Source organism: Chiloscyllium punctatum, chromosome 3 (genome assembly GCF_047496795.1).
Source record: "Chiloscyllium punctatum isolate Juve2018m chromosome 3, sChiPun1.3, whole genome shotgun sequence".
Classification (NCBI taxonomy): Eukaryota; Metazoa; Chordata; class Chondrichthyes; order Orectolobiformes; family Hemiscylliidae; genus Chiloscyllium; species Chiloscyllium punctatum.
The window spans coordinates 112,386,487-112,401,993 of record NC_092741.1 but is presented as its reverse complement, the minus strand read 5'-3'; the positions used below and the strand labels follow the sequence as shown (position 1 = coordinate 112,401,993).

Genomic DNA, 15,507 nt, shown 5'->3' with positions numbered 1-15,507 from the left:
GTACCCATCCAATATCTTTTAAATGTTGTAATTGTAGCCGCTTCTACCACTTTGCCTGCCAGCTCGTTCCATGCACACACCACCCGCTGTGTGAAAGAATTTCCCCTCTGGTCCCTTTTAAATTGTTCCTTTCTTCTTAAATCTATGCCGTCTAGTTTTGTACTCCTGTACCCTGGGAAAAAGACATCTGCCTTATCTATGCCCCTCATGATTTTATAAACCTCTGTAAAGTCACCCCTCAGCCTCTGACACTCCGAGGGAAAAAAATATCTGAGCCAATCCAGCCTCTCCTTATAACTCAAAAACCCTTCAATCTCAGTAGCATTCTTGTAAATGTTTTCTGTACCCGTTTGAGTTTTGCAGCATCCCTCTTTTAATAGGGTGGCCAGAATTGTACTCAGTATTTGAAAATTGGCCCATCAATTTGTTGTACAGCAGCATCATGATGCTCAAACTTATATTATCAATCCTGTGACCAATTCATGAGCTGAACGAGTAGAACCCTCAATTGAATTGTCAAACTGTGATTTCAAGTTATATCCCAGGGACAGATAAACATGATCCAGTTGACACATCTGTGCAGTACTTGAGAGGAATTGCACTGTCAGAAGTGCCATCCATTGGATAAGATGACCATCTGATTCAGATGCAACTTACTGATGTTTGTTGTAGAGTCATACAGCACCGAACCAGATTCTTTGGTTGAACTTGTCGATACTAACGAGATGTCCTGTTCTATTCTACTCTGGTTTACCACTTTATGTATGCTGCTACCAGAAGGTGCCAGTGGATATACATATTAAAATACCTTATCAAATGTCTTCTGAAAATCTTACAAATATTATCTTCTGCTTCCCCTTTGTATATCCTGCTTGTTATAGCCCTTAAAGAAGTCTGGTAAACTTGTCAGGCATCGTTTCCCCTTCATGAGGGCGTACTGATCTGCTTGATAATGCATCATTTAGAAATGCTTAACACTGTCACATCGTTTATAATAGACTCTAACATTTTCCCAATATAGTATTCTTAAGAGGCTTGACAGATTAAATGCTGAGAGGATATTTCTCCTCTAGTCCAGGACTAGAGGCTATAGTCTCAGATTAATGGTTACCAATTTAAGACTGAGGTGAGGAGGAGTTTCTTTTGAGGATTGAGAGTCCTTGGAATTCTGCCACAGAGAGCCCTCATGAGAATGTGTCTAAGGTATGAGCAAATAGGGAAAGTTTTAAGTTTAGGGTTGCATGACAAAAGCTCAGCCAACATTACTCGGACCAGATAAGAACTTGCAGTAAACAATGAGGTGCTGGAGGCAAGGGTAGTGGTTTAATGAAGAGAAAAACATCTATTGTGTAATGCCAGTTAACAAAGGGAAGAACATCTGTCGTGTAATGCCAGATGACTTAATCTTTACTGTTGATGCTTGCTGATTGTAACAGTTACCCAATCAATACAGATATTGCCTTATTTGGATGCTACTTCCTGTAAGTGACCATATAGTTCCTTAAGAATCTGCTGTTCAAGAGAAGACAGAGAACTCATGTCTTTGTGTACGTAGGCGATCACTCTCTCCAGGTCTCAGAATAAAGATGAAGAAGGTAGAGCCATACTGTGTCCCTGAGTGTTTGCTTTGACTGATACGGAGACAGCATGACACTCGGGGCAGAGTCTTTGTGTATATTTAAAGCTAAGATAGGTTCTTGATCAATAGGAGAATCAAGTATTATAGGGAAAGGGTGTGAGAAATGTTGGATCAGCCATGATCACAACAGATTGGGAAATAGGCTCATGGGCCTGAATTACCTAATCCTGTTCCCATTTCTTATGTTCTTATAAGTACCAGTGTGTCCACTATCTGTAGGTCCTTCTTTTAATGTCCTTTAATTCTTTTCATATCCAAAGGTTCCATCAGTTCCAGGGGTCCTGAGAGGAGTAGTAATTTCAGGATTGTTACCAGTGTCACGTGCTGGTCAGATTAAGAATGATTGATAGAATAAACTGGATGAATGCGTGGCTTGAGAGATGATGCAGGAGGGAGGGAGAGGTTCAGATTTTTGGGACATTAGGACTGGTTCTGGGAAGGTGAGACTATTACAAAGTAGATGGTCTCCACCTGGGTTGGACTGGAACCGATGTCCTTGTGAGTGCTTTTGCTAACGCTAAGGTTTGGGGAAGGTTTAAACTACTGTGGCAGGGGGTTGTGAACAAAATAAGGTTAGACAACGGTAAGGAAGGCAGTAACTAAAGTCTGTAAGGAACTAGATAATGAGGTCAGGGTGATTAAGGGGAAGAGGAGGCAGGGAGCAGATGATGATGCAAAGGGAATGGTTGTCTGAGGTGCATTTGTTTTAATCCAAGAAGTATCATAGGTAAGGCAGATGAACTTAGGGCTTGGATTTGTACCTGGGAGCAAGATGTTATTGCTATTACTGAGACCTGGTTGAGGGAAGGGCTTGATTGGCAACTAAACTTCCGAGGATATCAATGCTTCAGGGATAGAGTGGGAAGTAACAGGGATGGGCGAGTTGCATTTTTGATCAAAGAAAATATCACAGCTGTGCTGAAGGAGGGCACTATGGAAGACTCTTGCAGTGAGACAATATGGGCAGAGCTCAGAAATTGGAAGGGTGCAATAACAATGTTGGGGCTGTACTGTAGGCTTCCAAACAGCGAGTGTGTGATAGAGATACAAATATGTACACCAAATTATGAAAAGCTGTCGGAGTAACAGGGTGGTGGTGGTAGGAGATTTTAATTTTCCCAACATTAACTGGGGCTCGCTTAGTGTTAGAGGTTTAGATGGAGCAGAATTTGTAAGGAGCATCCAGGAGGGTTTTCTAGAGCAGCATGTAAGTTGTCCAACTCAGGAAGGGGCCATACAGGACCTGGTGTTAGGAAATGAGCCTGGCCATGTGGTTGATGTTTTGGTAGAGGTTTATTTTGGGAATAGTGATCACAATTCCATAAATTTTAGAATACTCATGGACAACCATAAGAGTGGTTCTAAAGGAAAAGTGCAAAACTGGGGGAAGACCAACTATATCAAAATTCGGCAGGAGATGGGAATGTAGATTGGGAGCAGCTGTTTGAGGGTAAATCCGTATTCAATATATGGGAGGCTTTCAACAAGAGGTTGATTAGAATTCAGGCGAGGTATGTTCCTGTGAAAATGAGGAACCAAAATGGCAAGATTAGGTAACCATGGATGTCAGGTGAAATTGAGAGACTAGACAAGAGGGAAAAGGAAGCAGACATAAGGTCTAGGCTGTTGAAGACAGACAAAGCTTTGGAAGAATATCGGGAATCTAGGAATTAAGAGGGCTCATGAGATATCTTCGGCAAACAGGGTTAAGGAAAATCCCAAAGCCTTTTTGTCATATATAAGGAGCAAGAGGTTAACTAGAGAAAGTATTGGCCGACTCAGAGACAAAGAAGGAAAGTTATACGTGGAGTCAGAGAAAATGGGTGATATTCTTAATGAATACTTTGCGTCGGTATTCACCGAGGAGAGGGATATCACAGATGTTGAGGTTAAGGATAGATCTTTGAGTACTCTAGGTCAAGTCGGCATAAGGAGGGAAGAAGTTTTGGATATTCTAAAAAGCATTAAGGTAGACAAGTCCCCAGGTCAATGGGACTTTAAAAGCTATCTTTGCAGTATCCTTGAACATGGTGAGGTCCTGGAGTACTGGAGAATTGCTCGTATTGTCCCCTTTGTTGAAGGAGGGTGGTAGGGATACTCCAGATAATTATAGACCATTGAGCCTGATGCCTGTGATAGGGAAGCTGCTGGAGAAGATACTGAGGGATAGGATATACTCCCATTTGGAAGAAAATGGGCTTATCAGGAATGGGCGGCATGGTTTTGCACAGGGAAGGTAGTATCTTACAAAACTAATAGAATTCTTTGAGGTGACAAAGTTGTTTGGTGGGGGAAGGGCTGTAGATGTCATATACATGGACTTCAGTAAGACATTTGATAAGTTTCCCCATGGTAGGCTGGCAGCGAAGATGAAGTCACGTGGGATCCAGGGTGTTCTAATTAGATGGATGGAGAACTGACTGGGCAACAGGAGAGAGAGAGAGTAGTAGTGGAAGGGAGTGTCTCAAAATGGAGACCTGTGACCAGTAGTGTTCCACAGGGATCTGTGCTGGGACCACTGTTGTTTGTGATATAGGAAAAAGTTATCAGTTGCCTGATTAGTAAGTTTCCAGATGACACCAAGATTGGTGGAGTAGCAGATAGTGAAGATGAATGTCAGAGAATGCAGCAAAATATATTAGATTGGAGAAATGGGCAGAGAAATGGCAGATGGAATTCAATCTAAGCAAATGCGAGATGATACATTTTGGAAGATCCAATAGAAGAACGAACTATACAGTAAATGGAAATGTCCTGTGGAAAATTGATGTACAGAGATCTGGGTGTTCAGGTCCATTGTTTCCTGAAGGTGGCAACACAGGTCAGTAAAGTGATCAAGAAGGCATATGGCATGCTTTCCTCCATCGGACAGGGTATTGAGTAAAAGAGTTGCCACGTCATGTTACAGTTGTTCAGTAGTGCAGTTATACAGTTACTTTGGTTCGGCTGCATTTGGAATACTGTGTACAGTTCTGGTCGCCGCATTACCAGAAGGATGTGGCTGCTTTGAAGAGAGTGCAGAGGATGTTCACCAGGATGGTGCCTGGTATGGAGGGCACTAGCTATGAAGAGAGTCATAGAGATGTACAGCATGAAAACAGACCCTTCGGCCCAACCTGTCCATGCCGACCAGATATCCCAACCCAATCTAGTTCTACCTGCCAGCACCCAGCCCATATTCTCCCCCGCACCCCCCCCCCCCAAACCCTTCCTATTCGTATATCCATTCTCCCCCCCCCCACCAACCCTTCCTATTCGTATACCCATCAAAATGCTTCTTAACTGTTGCAATTGTACCAGCCTCCACCACTTCCTCTGGCAGCTCTTTTCATACACGTACCACCCTCTGTATGGAAAAAGTTTCCCCTTAGGTGCCTTTTATATCTTACCCCTCTCACTCTAAACCTATGCCCTTTAGGTCTGTATTCCCTGACCCCAGGGAAAATGCATTGTCTATTTATCCTATCCATGCCCCTCATGATTTTGTAAACCTCTATAAGGTCACCCCTCAGCCTCCGACGCCTCCAGGGAAAACAGCCCCAGCCTGTTCAGCTTCTCCCCATAGCTTAAATCCTCCAACTCTGGCAACATCCTTATAAATCTTTTCTGAACCCTTTCAAGTTTCACAAAACCCTTTCTGGAAGGAGACCAGAATTGCACGCAATATTCCAACAGTGGCCTAACCAATGTCCTGTACAACCATAACATGACCTCCCAACTCCTGTACTCAATACTCTGACCAATAAAAGAAAGCATACCAAACACCTCCTTCAATATCCTATTTACCTGCAGCTCCACTTTCAAGGAGGTATGAACCTGCACTCCAAGGTCTCTTTGTTCAGCAACACTCCCTAGGACCTTACCATTAAGTGTATAAGTCCTGCTAAGATTTGCTTTCCCAAAATGCAGCACCGTGCATTTATCTGAATTAAACTCCATCTGCCACTTCTCAGTCCATTGGCCCCTCTGATCAATGTCCTGTTGTAATCTGAGGTAACCCTCTTCGCTGTCCACTACACCTCCAATTTTGGTGTCATCTGCAAACCTACTAACTGTATCTCTTATGCTCACATCCAAATTATTTATGTAAATGACAAAAAGTAGAGGACCCAGCGCTGATCCTTGTGCCACTCCACTGATCACAGGCCTCCAGTCTGAAAAACAACCCTCCGCTACCACCCTCTATTTCTACTTTTGAGCCAGTTTTGTATCCAGTTGGCAAGTCCTCCCTGTATTCAGTGAGATCTAATCTTGCTAATCAGTCTCCCACAGGGAACCTTGTCGAATGCCTTACTGAAGTCCATATAGATCACATCTATCACTCCGCTCTCATCAATCCTGAATAGATTAGGATTATTTTTATTAGAAAGTTGGAGGTTGAGGGGGGACCTGATTGAGGTCTACAAACTCATGAGAGGTATAGACAGGGCAGGTAGCAAGAAGCTTTTTTTCAGAGTACGGAACTCAATGACGGGTCACAAATTCAAAGTGAGAGGGGAAAGGTTTAGGGGAGATATGCGTGGAAAGTTCTTTACGCAGAGGGTAGTGGGTGCCTAGAATGCATTGCCAGCGGAGGTGGTAGAGGCAGGAATGATAACGTCATTTAAGGTGTATCTAGACAAATACATGAATGGGCAGGGAGCAAAGGGATACAGATCTTTAGAAAATAAATGGCAGGTTTAAATAGAGGATCTGAATCAGTGCAGGCTTAGAGGGCCGAAGGGCCTGAGCCTGTGCTGTAATGTTCTTTGTTCTTTGTTATTGCTTTTTTGCCCTATTAGTTTCCCTAGGACTTTTTCTCTAATGTTAGCAATTGTATTTAGTTCCTACCATTTTGCCTTTTGAATGTTTAGTAATTTTTGGTTGTTGTTTTTGTCTTCTATTGTGAAGACTGAAGCAAGGTATTTGTTTTACTCCTTTGCCATTTCCTTGTTCCCCATTATTATTTCCCCATCTCATTTTCTGAGGGACGCATGTTCACTTTGGCTTCTCTTCTCATATATTTAAGGAAGCTCTTGTAGTCTTGTCAACCTCTGAAAGCTAATACTTCCAAATAAACCTGTTGGACTACAACCTGGTGTTGTGTGATTTTTAACGTTGTCCACCCCAGTCCAACACTGGCACCTCCACATCAATGATATTATTTGCGAGTTTGCCCTCAAAGTTTATTACCTGCCTTTATTTTTGGTTCTTTTGTTGGTTTTTAAAAGTTTCCAAATTCTTTAGCTTACCACAATTTTTGTCACGTTGTTTACTTTTTCTTTCAATCTGATCCTACCCTTAACTTTCCTGGCCAGCCATGGTTCACTTATCATCTCCTAAATCCTCCTTTCTTACTGGAATATATCTTTCCTGTGAGCTATGAACTGTTTTCTTAAAATGTCTGCCATTCATCTTCAATCTATTTTGCTGCTGATCTCCTTCTTCAGCATACTTCAGCCAGGTCTGCCCTTATTTCTTTATTAATATCCTGATTTAATCTTGGCATGGTTATTCCTGACTTGAGTTCCTCCCTCTCAAATTAGATTACATTAGATTACATTACATTTGTGGGTGGTACGGTGGCACAGTGGTTAGCACTGCTGCCTCACAGCGCCAGAGACCCGGGTTCAATTCCCGCCTCAGGCAACTGACTGTGTGGAGTTTGCACATTCTCCCCGTGTCTGCATGGGTTTCCTCCGGGTGCTCCGGTTTCCTCCCACAGTCCAAAGATGTGCAGGTCAGGTGAATTGGCCATGCTAAATTGCCTGTAGTGTTAGGTAAGGGGTAAATTGAATGCTAAATTCTACCGTGCTGCGGCCTCTGTTACTGAGGGATTCTTTAACTCTGACATCTTGGAGTAAAGTGGCTTCATTATACATTGCCTGATTCCTGTTGATCCACAACATATCGTACAAGGGAATTGACTCAAATTCTTCCTCATGCCTTCCTTTGTCAATCTGGCTATTCCAATCTGCATGAAGATTAAAATTGCCTGATGAATGTCCTGCCTTTTTTTCTGCCCTCATTGTTCCTGATTTAGTCTCTGACCCAAGTTTCGTCACAGAGGCCTATGGACTGCTTCCAATCTTGTCTTCCCCTTTTCATTTCTTACTTCCATCCATTCATCTGACTCAAGATTGTTTGATGGAGGGTAGAACCCAGATGGTTTGTATGCCTCAAAAAGAAAGATATGGAATGTGGTAGAAGGTGGAGAAATTAAACATCAAATTTCATGAAGAACTGGCAAAAGACTAGTGCTAATGGTTGTAGTAAGAAGACCAAGCATTCATTCAGAGAGTGTGTGCATGTTTCCAAATGCATTGTTGCCGCGTTGTTTCTCTGGGCCGATTCCTTGACCATGAGATTTGTTGTTCTTTTAAGATATGGATGGTGGATTGGCAGTGTTAGTTTTCCTGAGAACATAGCTTATGAATGATAGGAATAATTTTGTTATGGATGGCAAAAACATTGAAAATTTGTGTTCAGGCTAGAAGACATCAAAACATTCACCACCTAATCATCTTAAAAAGAACTTTGTTAATATTTTTGATAAAAACCGAAAGAACTGCAGATGCTGTAAATCAGAAACAAAAAATAGAAATTGCTGGAAAAGCTCAGCCGGTCTGGCAGCATCTATGAAGAGAAAGCAGAGTTAAAGTTTCGGGATGAGTGACCCTGCCTCAGAACTGATAGTAGCTATCTGCAGAAGATAGGGTGGGGAAGGGGTTGAGAATAAACAACAGGTGGGGATAGAGCCCAAAGACAGTTGGATAGACAAATGAGTGAATAATGATCTTGCTGTGAGGATCAATAGCTATTAATGGGGACTGTTAGTGCCTGACAGTGGGTTGTGTGGAGTAGCAAACTATGTAATAACAAGACCAGGGATAAGGACATGGGAGAGCTCCAGCCCTAAAGTTATGGAACTTGGTGTTGAGTCCAGAAGGCTACAGGGTCCCCAAGTGGAAAATGAGGTGCCATTTTTCCAACTCCTGCTGAGCTCTGCTGGAGCACAGCAGCAAGCTTAAGACATAGATGTTGGCCACAAAACAAGGTGGTGTGTTGAAATGCAAGTGTTCTGCAATGTGATCACCTCTTTGCTGCATTTCCCCTATGTAGAAGAGACCACATTGTGAGTAGCAAATGTAATAGACTAGATTGCGTGAAGTGTTTGGGCTCTTGGATACTGAGGGAAGCAAGTTAGAAGATGCCAGGTTTTCCCTTAAGTGTCGAAAGCTGAGGGGTGACCTCATAGAAGTTTATAAAATCATGAGGGGCATGGATAGGATAAATAGGCAAGGTCTTTTCCCAGGGCTAGGGGAGTCCAGAACTAGAAGGCATTTGTGGGTGGCATGGTGGCACAGTGGTTAGCACTGCTGCCTCACAGCGCCAGAAACCCGGTTCAATTCCTGCTTCAGGTAACTGTCTGTGTGGAGTTTGCACATTCTCCCCGTGTCTGCATGGGTTTCCTACAGGTGCTTCAGTTTCCTCCTACAGTCCAAAAATGTGCAGGTTAGGTGAATTGGCCATGCTAAATTGCCCATAGTGTTAGGTGTAGGGATATGTGTGGGTTTCTCTTCGGAGGGTCGGTGTAGACTTGTTGGGCCAAAAGGCCTGTTTCCACACTGTAATCTAAACTGTAGGTTTAGGGTGAGAGGGGAAAGATATAAAAGACACCTAAAGGGCAACTTTTTCAAGGGAGGGTGGTGCGTGTATGGAATGAGCTGCCAGAAGAAATGGTGAAGGCTGGTTCAATTGTAACATTTAAAAGGCATCTGGATGGGTTGAGAGGGATATGGGTCAAGTGCTGGCAAATGTGACTAGATTAGGTTGGGATAGCTGCTCGGCATGGGCCGAAGGGTCTGTTTCCGTGCTGTGCATCTCTATGACTCTGACTCTGTAGCCCAGAAGGTTTATTTAAAATCCCAAGTTTTAGGGGGGCTGCTCCTTCATCAGGTGAAGTGAAGGGAAGTGCACAGGTGTAAAATTAATATATGGAGAGATAATTGCAAGATAATTCCAGGTAATTAAGAGTGTCAAAAGATTGTACCAGGGCATCCCATCATATCAGGTAGCGGGACCCTGTGTGAGAACCTCTGGTTATTTTGAGGGCATCTTGAAACCCATTGTCCAAGGAACCCCTAGCTTCTGTTGCAACACTGCAGAATCTTACAAGTACTCAGCACCCGCAGACCAGTCGAACCAGGAACGTTTCTCGTCACAATGGATATTTCAACACTGCACACCATGCATCCACCTCGATGACAGCTGCAACAGCATCAGTACTCAACACTAGCAACTGCTAATTTCCAGATGCCATCCTACTACTCATCCACTTTGTCCTCGACCACAATGCCTTCACTTTCAACAACTACCTCTTCATCCAGACACATGGAACAGCCATGGGGACAAAATTTGCGCCCTAATATGTCAGCATTTTCATGCACATGTTCAAGCAAGACTTCTTGTTTGCACAGGACAACCAATCAACGCTATACACAAGATACTTTGACATTGCCTTCCTTTGGACCTGGCGAGGAATCGCTGAAACAACTACATGATGATATCAACATATTTCACCCCACCATCAAACTTACCATGGACTCTTCAGAATCAGATTAGATTACTTACAGTGTGGAAACAGGCCCTTCAACCCAACAAGTCCACACCGACCCGCCGAAGCGTAACCCACCCAGACCCATTCTCCTACATTTACCCTTTCACCTAACACTACGGGCAATTTAGCATGGCCAATCCACCTAATCTACACATTTTTGGATTGTGGGAGGAAACCGGAGCACCCGGGGGAAACCCGCACAGACACGGGGAGAATGTGCAAACTCCACACAGAGAGTCGCCTGAGGCTGTCTCATTCTTGAACACACACATCTCTGTCAAGGGCAGATACCTCAGTGCTTCACTCTATTGCAAGCCCACGGATAACCTCACAATACTTCGCTTCTCTAGCTTCCACCCTAAACACATCAGAGAAGCCATCCCCTATGGACAAGCCTTGCGTATATGCAGGATTTGCTAGCTGAGGAGGAACGCTGAAAGACTCTCTTAAAAAACGGGATACAATGCTCAACTCATTGATTGCCAGTTCTGATGTGCCACAGTGAAAAACCACAATGATGACCTCTGAAGACAGATACTGGACACAACTGATAGAGTACACTTTTCGTCCAGTACTTTTCTGGAAGGGAGAAACTACACCATGTTCTTCGCAGCCTTCAACAGATCATCGCTGATGATGAACACCTCACCAAGGCCGTCCCTGTGTTTCCGCTTCTTGTCTTCAAACAACTGCAGAACCTCAAACAGACCATAGTTCGCAGCAAACTGCTCAGCCTTCAGGAGAGCAACAACTACAACACCATTTAACCCTATCACAGCAACTGCTGCGAGATTTGCCAGATCATCAACATGGATACTACCATCACGTGGGAGCACCACCCATCACTTACACAGTGGATACTCCTGTGACTCAGCCAATGTTGTCTACCTCATACGCTGCAGGAAATGATATATTGGTGACACTAAGACAACAACACGCAGCAATTGCCAGACATGAGTGTTCCCTCCCAGTCGGGGAACTCTTGAGTGGACAAAGACATTCAATCTCTGATCTCTGGTTAAGCATCCTCCAAGGCAGTCTTCAAGATACACCACAACGTGGGCCTGTGGAATTTATTGCCACAGAGCACAGTGGATGGCGGGACATTAAATGTCTTCAAGGCAGAGGTTGATAAATCCTTAAATCTCGCAAGGAATTAAGGAATACAGGGAGAGTGCGGGTAAGTGGCGTTGAAATGCCCATCAGCCATGTTTGAATGGTGGAGTGGACTCGATGGGCCAAATGGCATTACATCCACTCCTATTTCTTATGGTCTAAATGCAGAGTTGCCGAGCAGAAATTGATTGCTAAGTGCCCTACCCATGAAGACAGCCTCAACAGTGATGTTGGGTTAATGTCAGGCTTCAAGTAACCTCACCATACTGTTTTGTGTTTGTAAAATTTTCCTTATTGTTCTGTTCTGACATAGTCATCTTGATAACTTATGATCTCTCTACCTTAAGTAATGCAAAACCATACAAACTAGTTGTTCCTTTACTTAGGTCTTTGTCATGTGGCTCTTCTACCTGTCATGTTATTCCAGCCATTTGGCTTGATCCTAAAACTATTTTATTTTCGATTTTTTTTCTGTTCTCTCTCTCTGCCTCAATTAATTGGATCATAGGTCACCCCTTCACTTGCTATTGAGCTGTTCACAGTTTTGTTCACCTGCAAAGGTCACCAGGACTAAAAGCATCTGCGGAGAAAAATCAGAATTGATGGTCAACTCTTTACTCACACCACTTGTACTATCTTTTGACATTCTTAAATATCTGGAATTATCTTTCAGTTATCTCTGCCCTAAAATCTGTGCTTTTGCACTTCCCTCCACTTCACCTAATGAAGGAACAGCATGCCGAGAGCTTGTGATTTCAAATAAACCTGTGGACTATTATCTGGTGTCGTGTGACTTCTGACTTTGTCCTTCCCAGTCCTGCACTGGCACCTCCACAGTGACCAAGGAGGAAGTAATCAGCCCCCACTCACCAGGCCTTGTGGTCACGTAGTCTGCTATTATACACAGCCCATTGTTAGCCACTAATCTCCCCAGAAATAGCTATTAACCTTCTTGCCAGATAGTTATCCACTCCTTTGTCTGTCCAACTGCTCTTTTCTCTCTTTGGGCTCTATCCCACCTATCATTTACTCTTCACCCCTTCCCCACTCTATCTTCTGCATATAAACCAACATTTTCTGAGCTACCATCAGTTCTGATTTTTCTCTGCAGATGCTTTTAGTCCTGCTGACCTTTTCCAACAATTTATGTTAATATTTTTGAGCTTTGTCATAAAATTCTGGTGAGAAATATGCTCTTGTCCAGTAAGTCTTTTGTTGTTTACCAGGGAAATATCAAGTGCATTCCTTGTGTTTCATGTCTTATTGTAAACTATTTATTGCCTCCATGATTTGTTCTTCATTATATTTAGTATTGACATTGCAATGGAGAGGGTTAAGACTAAAGGGAATCTGCTGTCCTTTAATTCCTGAATGTTATAATTGAAAATGTTTGTACTTTTTCTGATATGTCTGTGTGCAGCTGTATTTATGATATGTGCATGATATCTGCTTCCAGACTCCATGCATATTGCAATGCTCCAGCAATATGATCTGTTTCAGAAATGCTATCATAGCAACTTGTATAGAACTTACTACTTTTCCATCTTGAAGTTTACCTTCTTGCTATTAAACCGGAATGGAAATATTGCAAAGACATTGGTAATTGCCAGATCTCCAGTGATATTGTTTGTTTGTTAAACCAAGACCAAATGTAGTCAACAGGTGAATTGGGGCTAGGCTAGAGTCATAGAACTCAGAAGAGGTCCTTGGCTCATTAAATCTGCACAGATACCAAGTAGTTGTAGGCAGTAGAGAGTAGATTATTGGAGGAGGCTTGAGAAGACAATTGAAGTAGGGTATACAATGTAATATAGGCTTTATTTTAATATCACATTTTGTCACTTTGTTCATTTAGTTATATTTACAAATGAAAGTACTAAGTGGTGCCACACAAATCCTCTTTATCCATGCGTTATAGGTGCCAAGACTACTCGTGGGTAACAGATACTGTTCCTATATAATGCTCTCATGTATCGTAAAAGACCATGCAGTCAGACTAGGTGAGCCAATTAGGAAAAAAAGGTACCTGGCAAGTATGTGGATCCGTGAACATCATGTTAGTGAATAATGAGGCTGAAGTGTATTGGAAGCAGTAGAACTGGTTAGTGTGCAGGTCTTTGCAGTTCATGCTGAGGAGGTGGGACCTATAAAACATGCTTAATATTAGCGGCAGGAGGATGTAATTATTGAGAGTTCACACATGCAGTTGCAGTTACAGATTTTACACAGGAGTTTGTAATGGTAAATTTGATAAGAGTCACTTTGATCTTTTCCAATGCTTTATAGCCAGGATGTGGAGGCGCCGGTGTTGGATTGGGGTGGACTAAGTCACAAGTTACACGACCTGGTGTGTGACTTATGAATTAATGGGCAGAAAATGCATTCAGATGCCATGTTTCAAAATATACATCTGTATGGCTCCCATTTTTAAAAAATGGATAGGCATTTTGCAACAATTCATTAGACTACAACTTTTAAAAGCAGAAAACTGTGGCATTTCAGGATATTTAATTGGCATTCCTCTAGATGAGGTAATAGGAGACATTTTGTGTGACTTATAAAGTAGTCTTCTGTGTTTCTTGTGCAATAAGGTGCTGAATAGTTGATATGTATTGATGCTATTATATTGTCTGTCATCAGATCCCTGTTGTTAATTGTGAATTCAGAATACAGAAGTTCAAGGTTTGGGAAGAGTTTTGTATCCACTACTGCAGTATATATCACATGAGATTTTCTCCTGTTTTTATTTTTCTAGTTGCTGAACTTGAATTCACTGATGAAAGCGACATAAAGGAAAGTGACCTTGATACTATGGAGGAAGAAGATTTATCAGAATTATCTAGCAGAAAAAATAAGGGTAAATCTCAAAAATCACCTGTGCAGTCACCTCGAAAGTCTCCCCGTTTATTGGCCCAGGGTAAGAAACTATAAAATATTTCTCTGGGTTTTCAAGTTGACTAACCTTCTTATTTACACCTTTTTTGGGGATTTTTAAGCCAAGTGCAACATCTGTAAAAGTTTCAGTCGAGATAAATGTTCAAAATGATAAATTGAATACACTTTTTAGTATTTTAGCTTTTAGAATTTGCAAATGGAAATCTGAAATAAAAACAGAAAATTCCAGAATTATTCAGACAGGGCAGTAGAGTTAACATTTCAAGTTGGCCAATTACTCATGCCCCAACTTCTAGAACTTGCTTAAATTTCTGTTTTCAAGTCTTCAGTTTTATTTAAAACTCCTTTTGGCAATATTCCATCTACAGTTCTTTTTTCCTTTCTCTGTGCTATGAGCTGTTTGGAAATGATTTATATAGAACATTTCTCATGCAAAGAGATCTGTTTTTGACTTGTTTGAGCTTTAGGAGTAATCTTTTGTTTCTTAATATTCACTTATGGGGTGTAGACATTTTAATGCCTATCTGCAGTTACTCATGAGAAGGTGTTAGTGAGCTGCACCTTGAGATACGTAGTACAGTTGGGGTAGGAATTCCAGGATTTTGACCCAGGGACATTGAAGAAATGACAATATACCTCCAAGTCAGGATGGTGAGTGGTTGCAAGGGAACTTGCAGGTGGTGATGTTTCCATGTATCTGTTGACCTCCTTTCTAGATAGAAGAGCTCGTGGGTTTGGAAGATCCTATCTAAGGATGTTTAGTGAATTTCTGCAGTGTCTTGCCAATAGTACACATTACTGCTCCTGAGCATTGTTTTTTGGAGTGACTGAATGTTTGTAGGTATGGTACTAGTCAAGCAGGCTGCTTTAGCCTGAATGGTATCGCTGTAGCTGCTGTATATGGTGAGTCCAGTTTAATTTCTGGTCTTTGGTAACCCCAGGATGTTGATAGTGGCAATTTGGTGTTGGTACTGCCATTGAATGTCAGTGGTTAATTGTCTCTTACTGGATATGGTCATTGCCTGGCATTTGTGTGCCATCAATGTTACTTGTTACTTTTCAGCTTAAGCCTGGATATTGTTCAGATACTGCTTCAGTATCTGAGGAGTTGTGAACGGTGCTAGACATTTCGCATTACCAGCAAACAGACCCATTTCTGACCTTATGATGGAGAAATGGTCATTGAAGCAGCTGAGGGTGGTTTACCCTAGGACACTTCACTGAGATGACCGATCTCCAGCACTCTCAACCATCTTCC

General features: G+C 42.3%; 1 protein-coding gene across 6 annotated transcripts in view; it reads left to right on the top strand.

Moving 5' to 3' along the window:
• The window catches only part of phf3 (PHD finger protein 3), a 161,685-nt gene that overhangs the window by 42,882 nt on the left and 103,296 nt on the right, over nucleotides 1-15,507 (top strand). For 5 of the 6 annotated variants that reach the window (XM_072558273.1, XM_072558262.1, XM_072558284.1 and 2 more), the window contains one exon: nucleotides 14,110-14,271. The exons of the other annotated variant lie outside the window; for it this stretch is intronic. In XM_072558273.1, coding sequence (XP_072414374.1) covers nucleotides 14,166-14,271 — 106 coding nt within the window. In that variant the 5' untranslated portion in view covers nucleotides 14,110-14,165. The remainder of the gene's footprint in view (nucleotides 1-14,109; nucleotides 14,272-15,507) is intronic. 6 annotated transcript variants of the gene reach the window in all.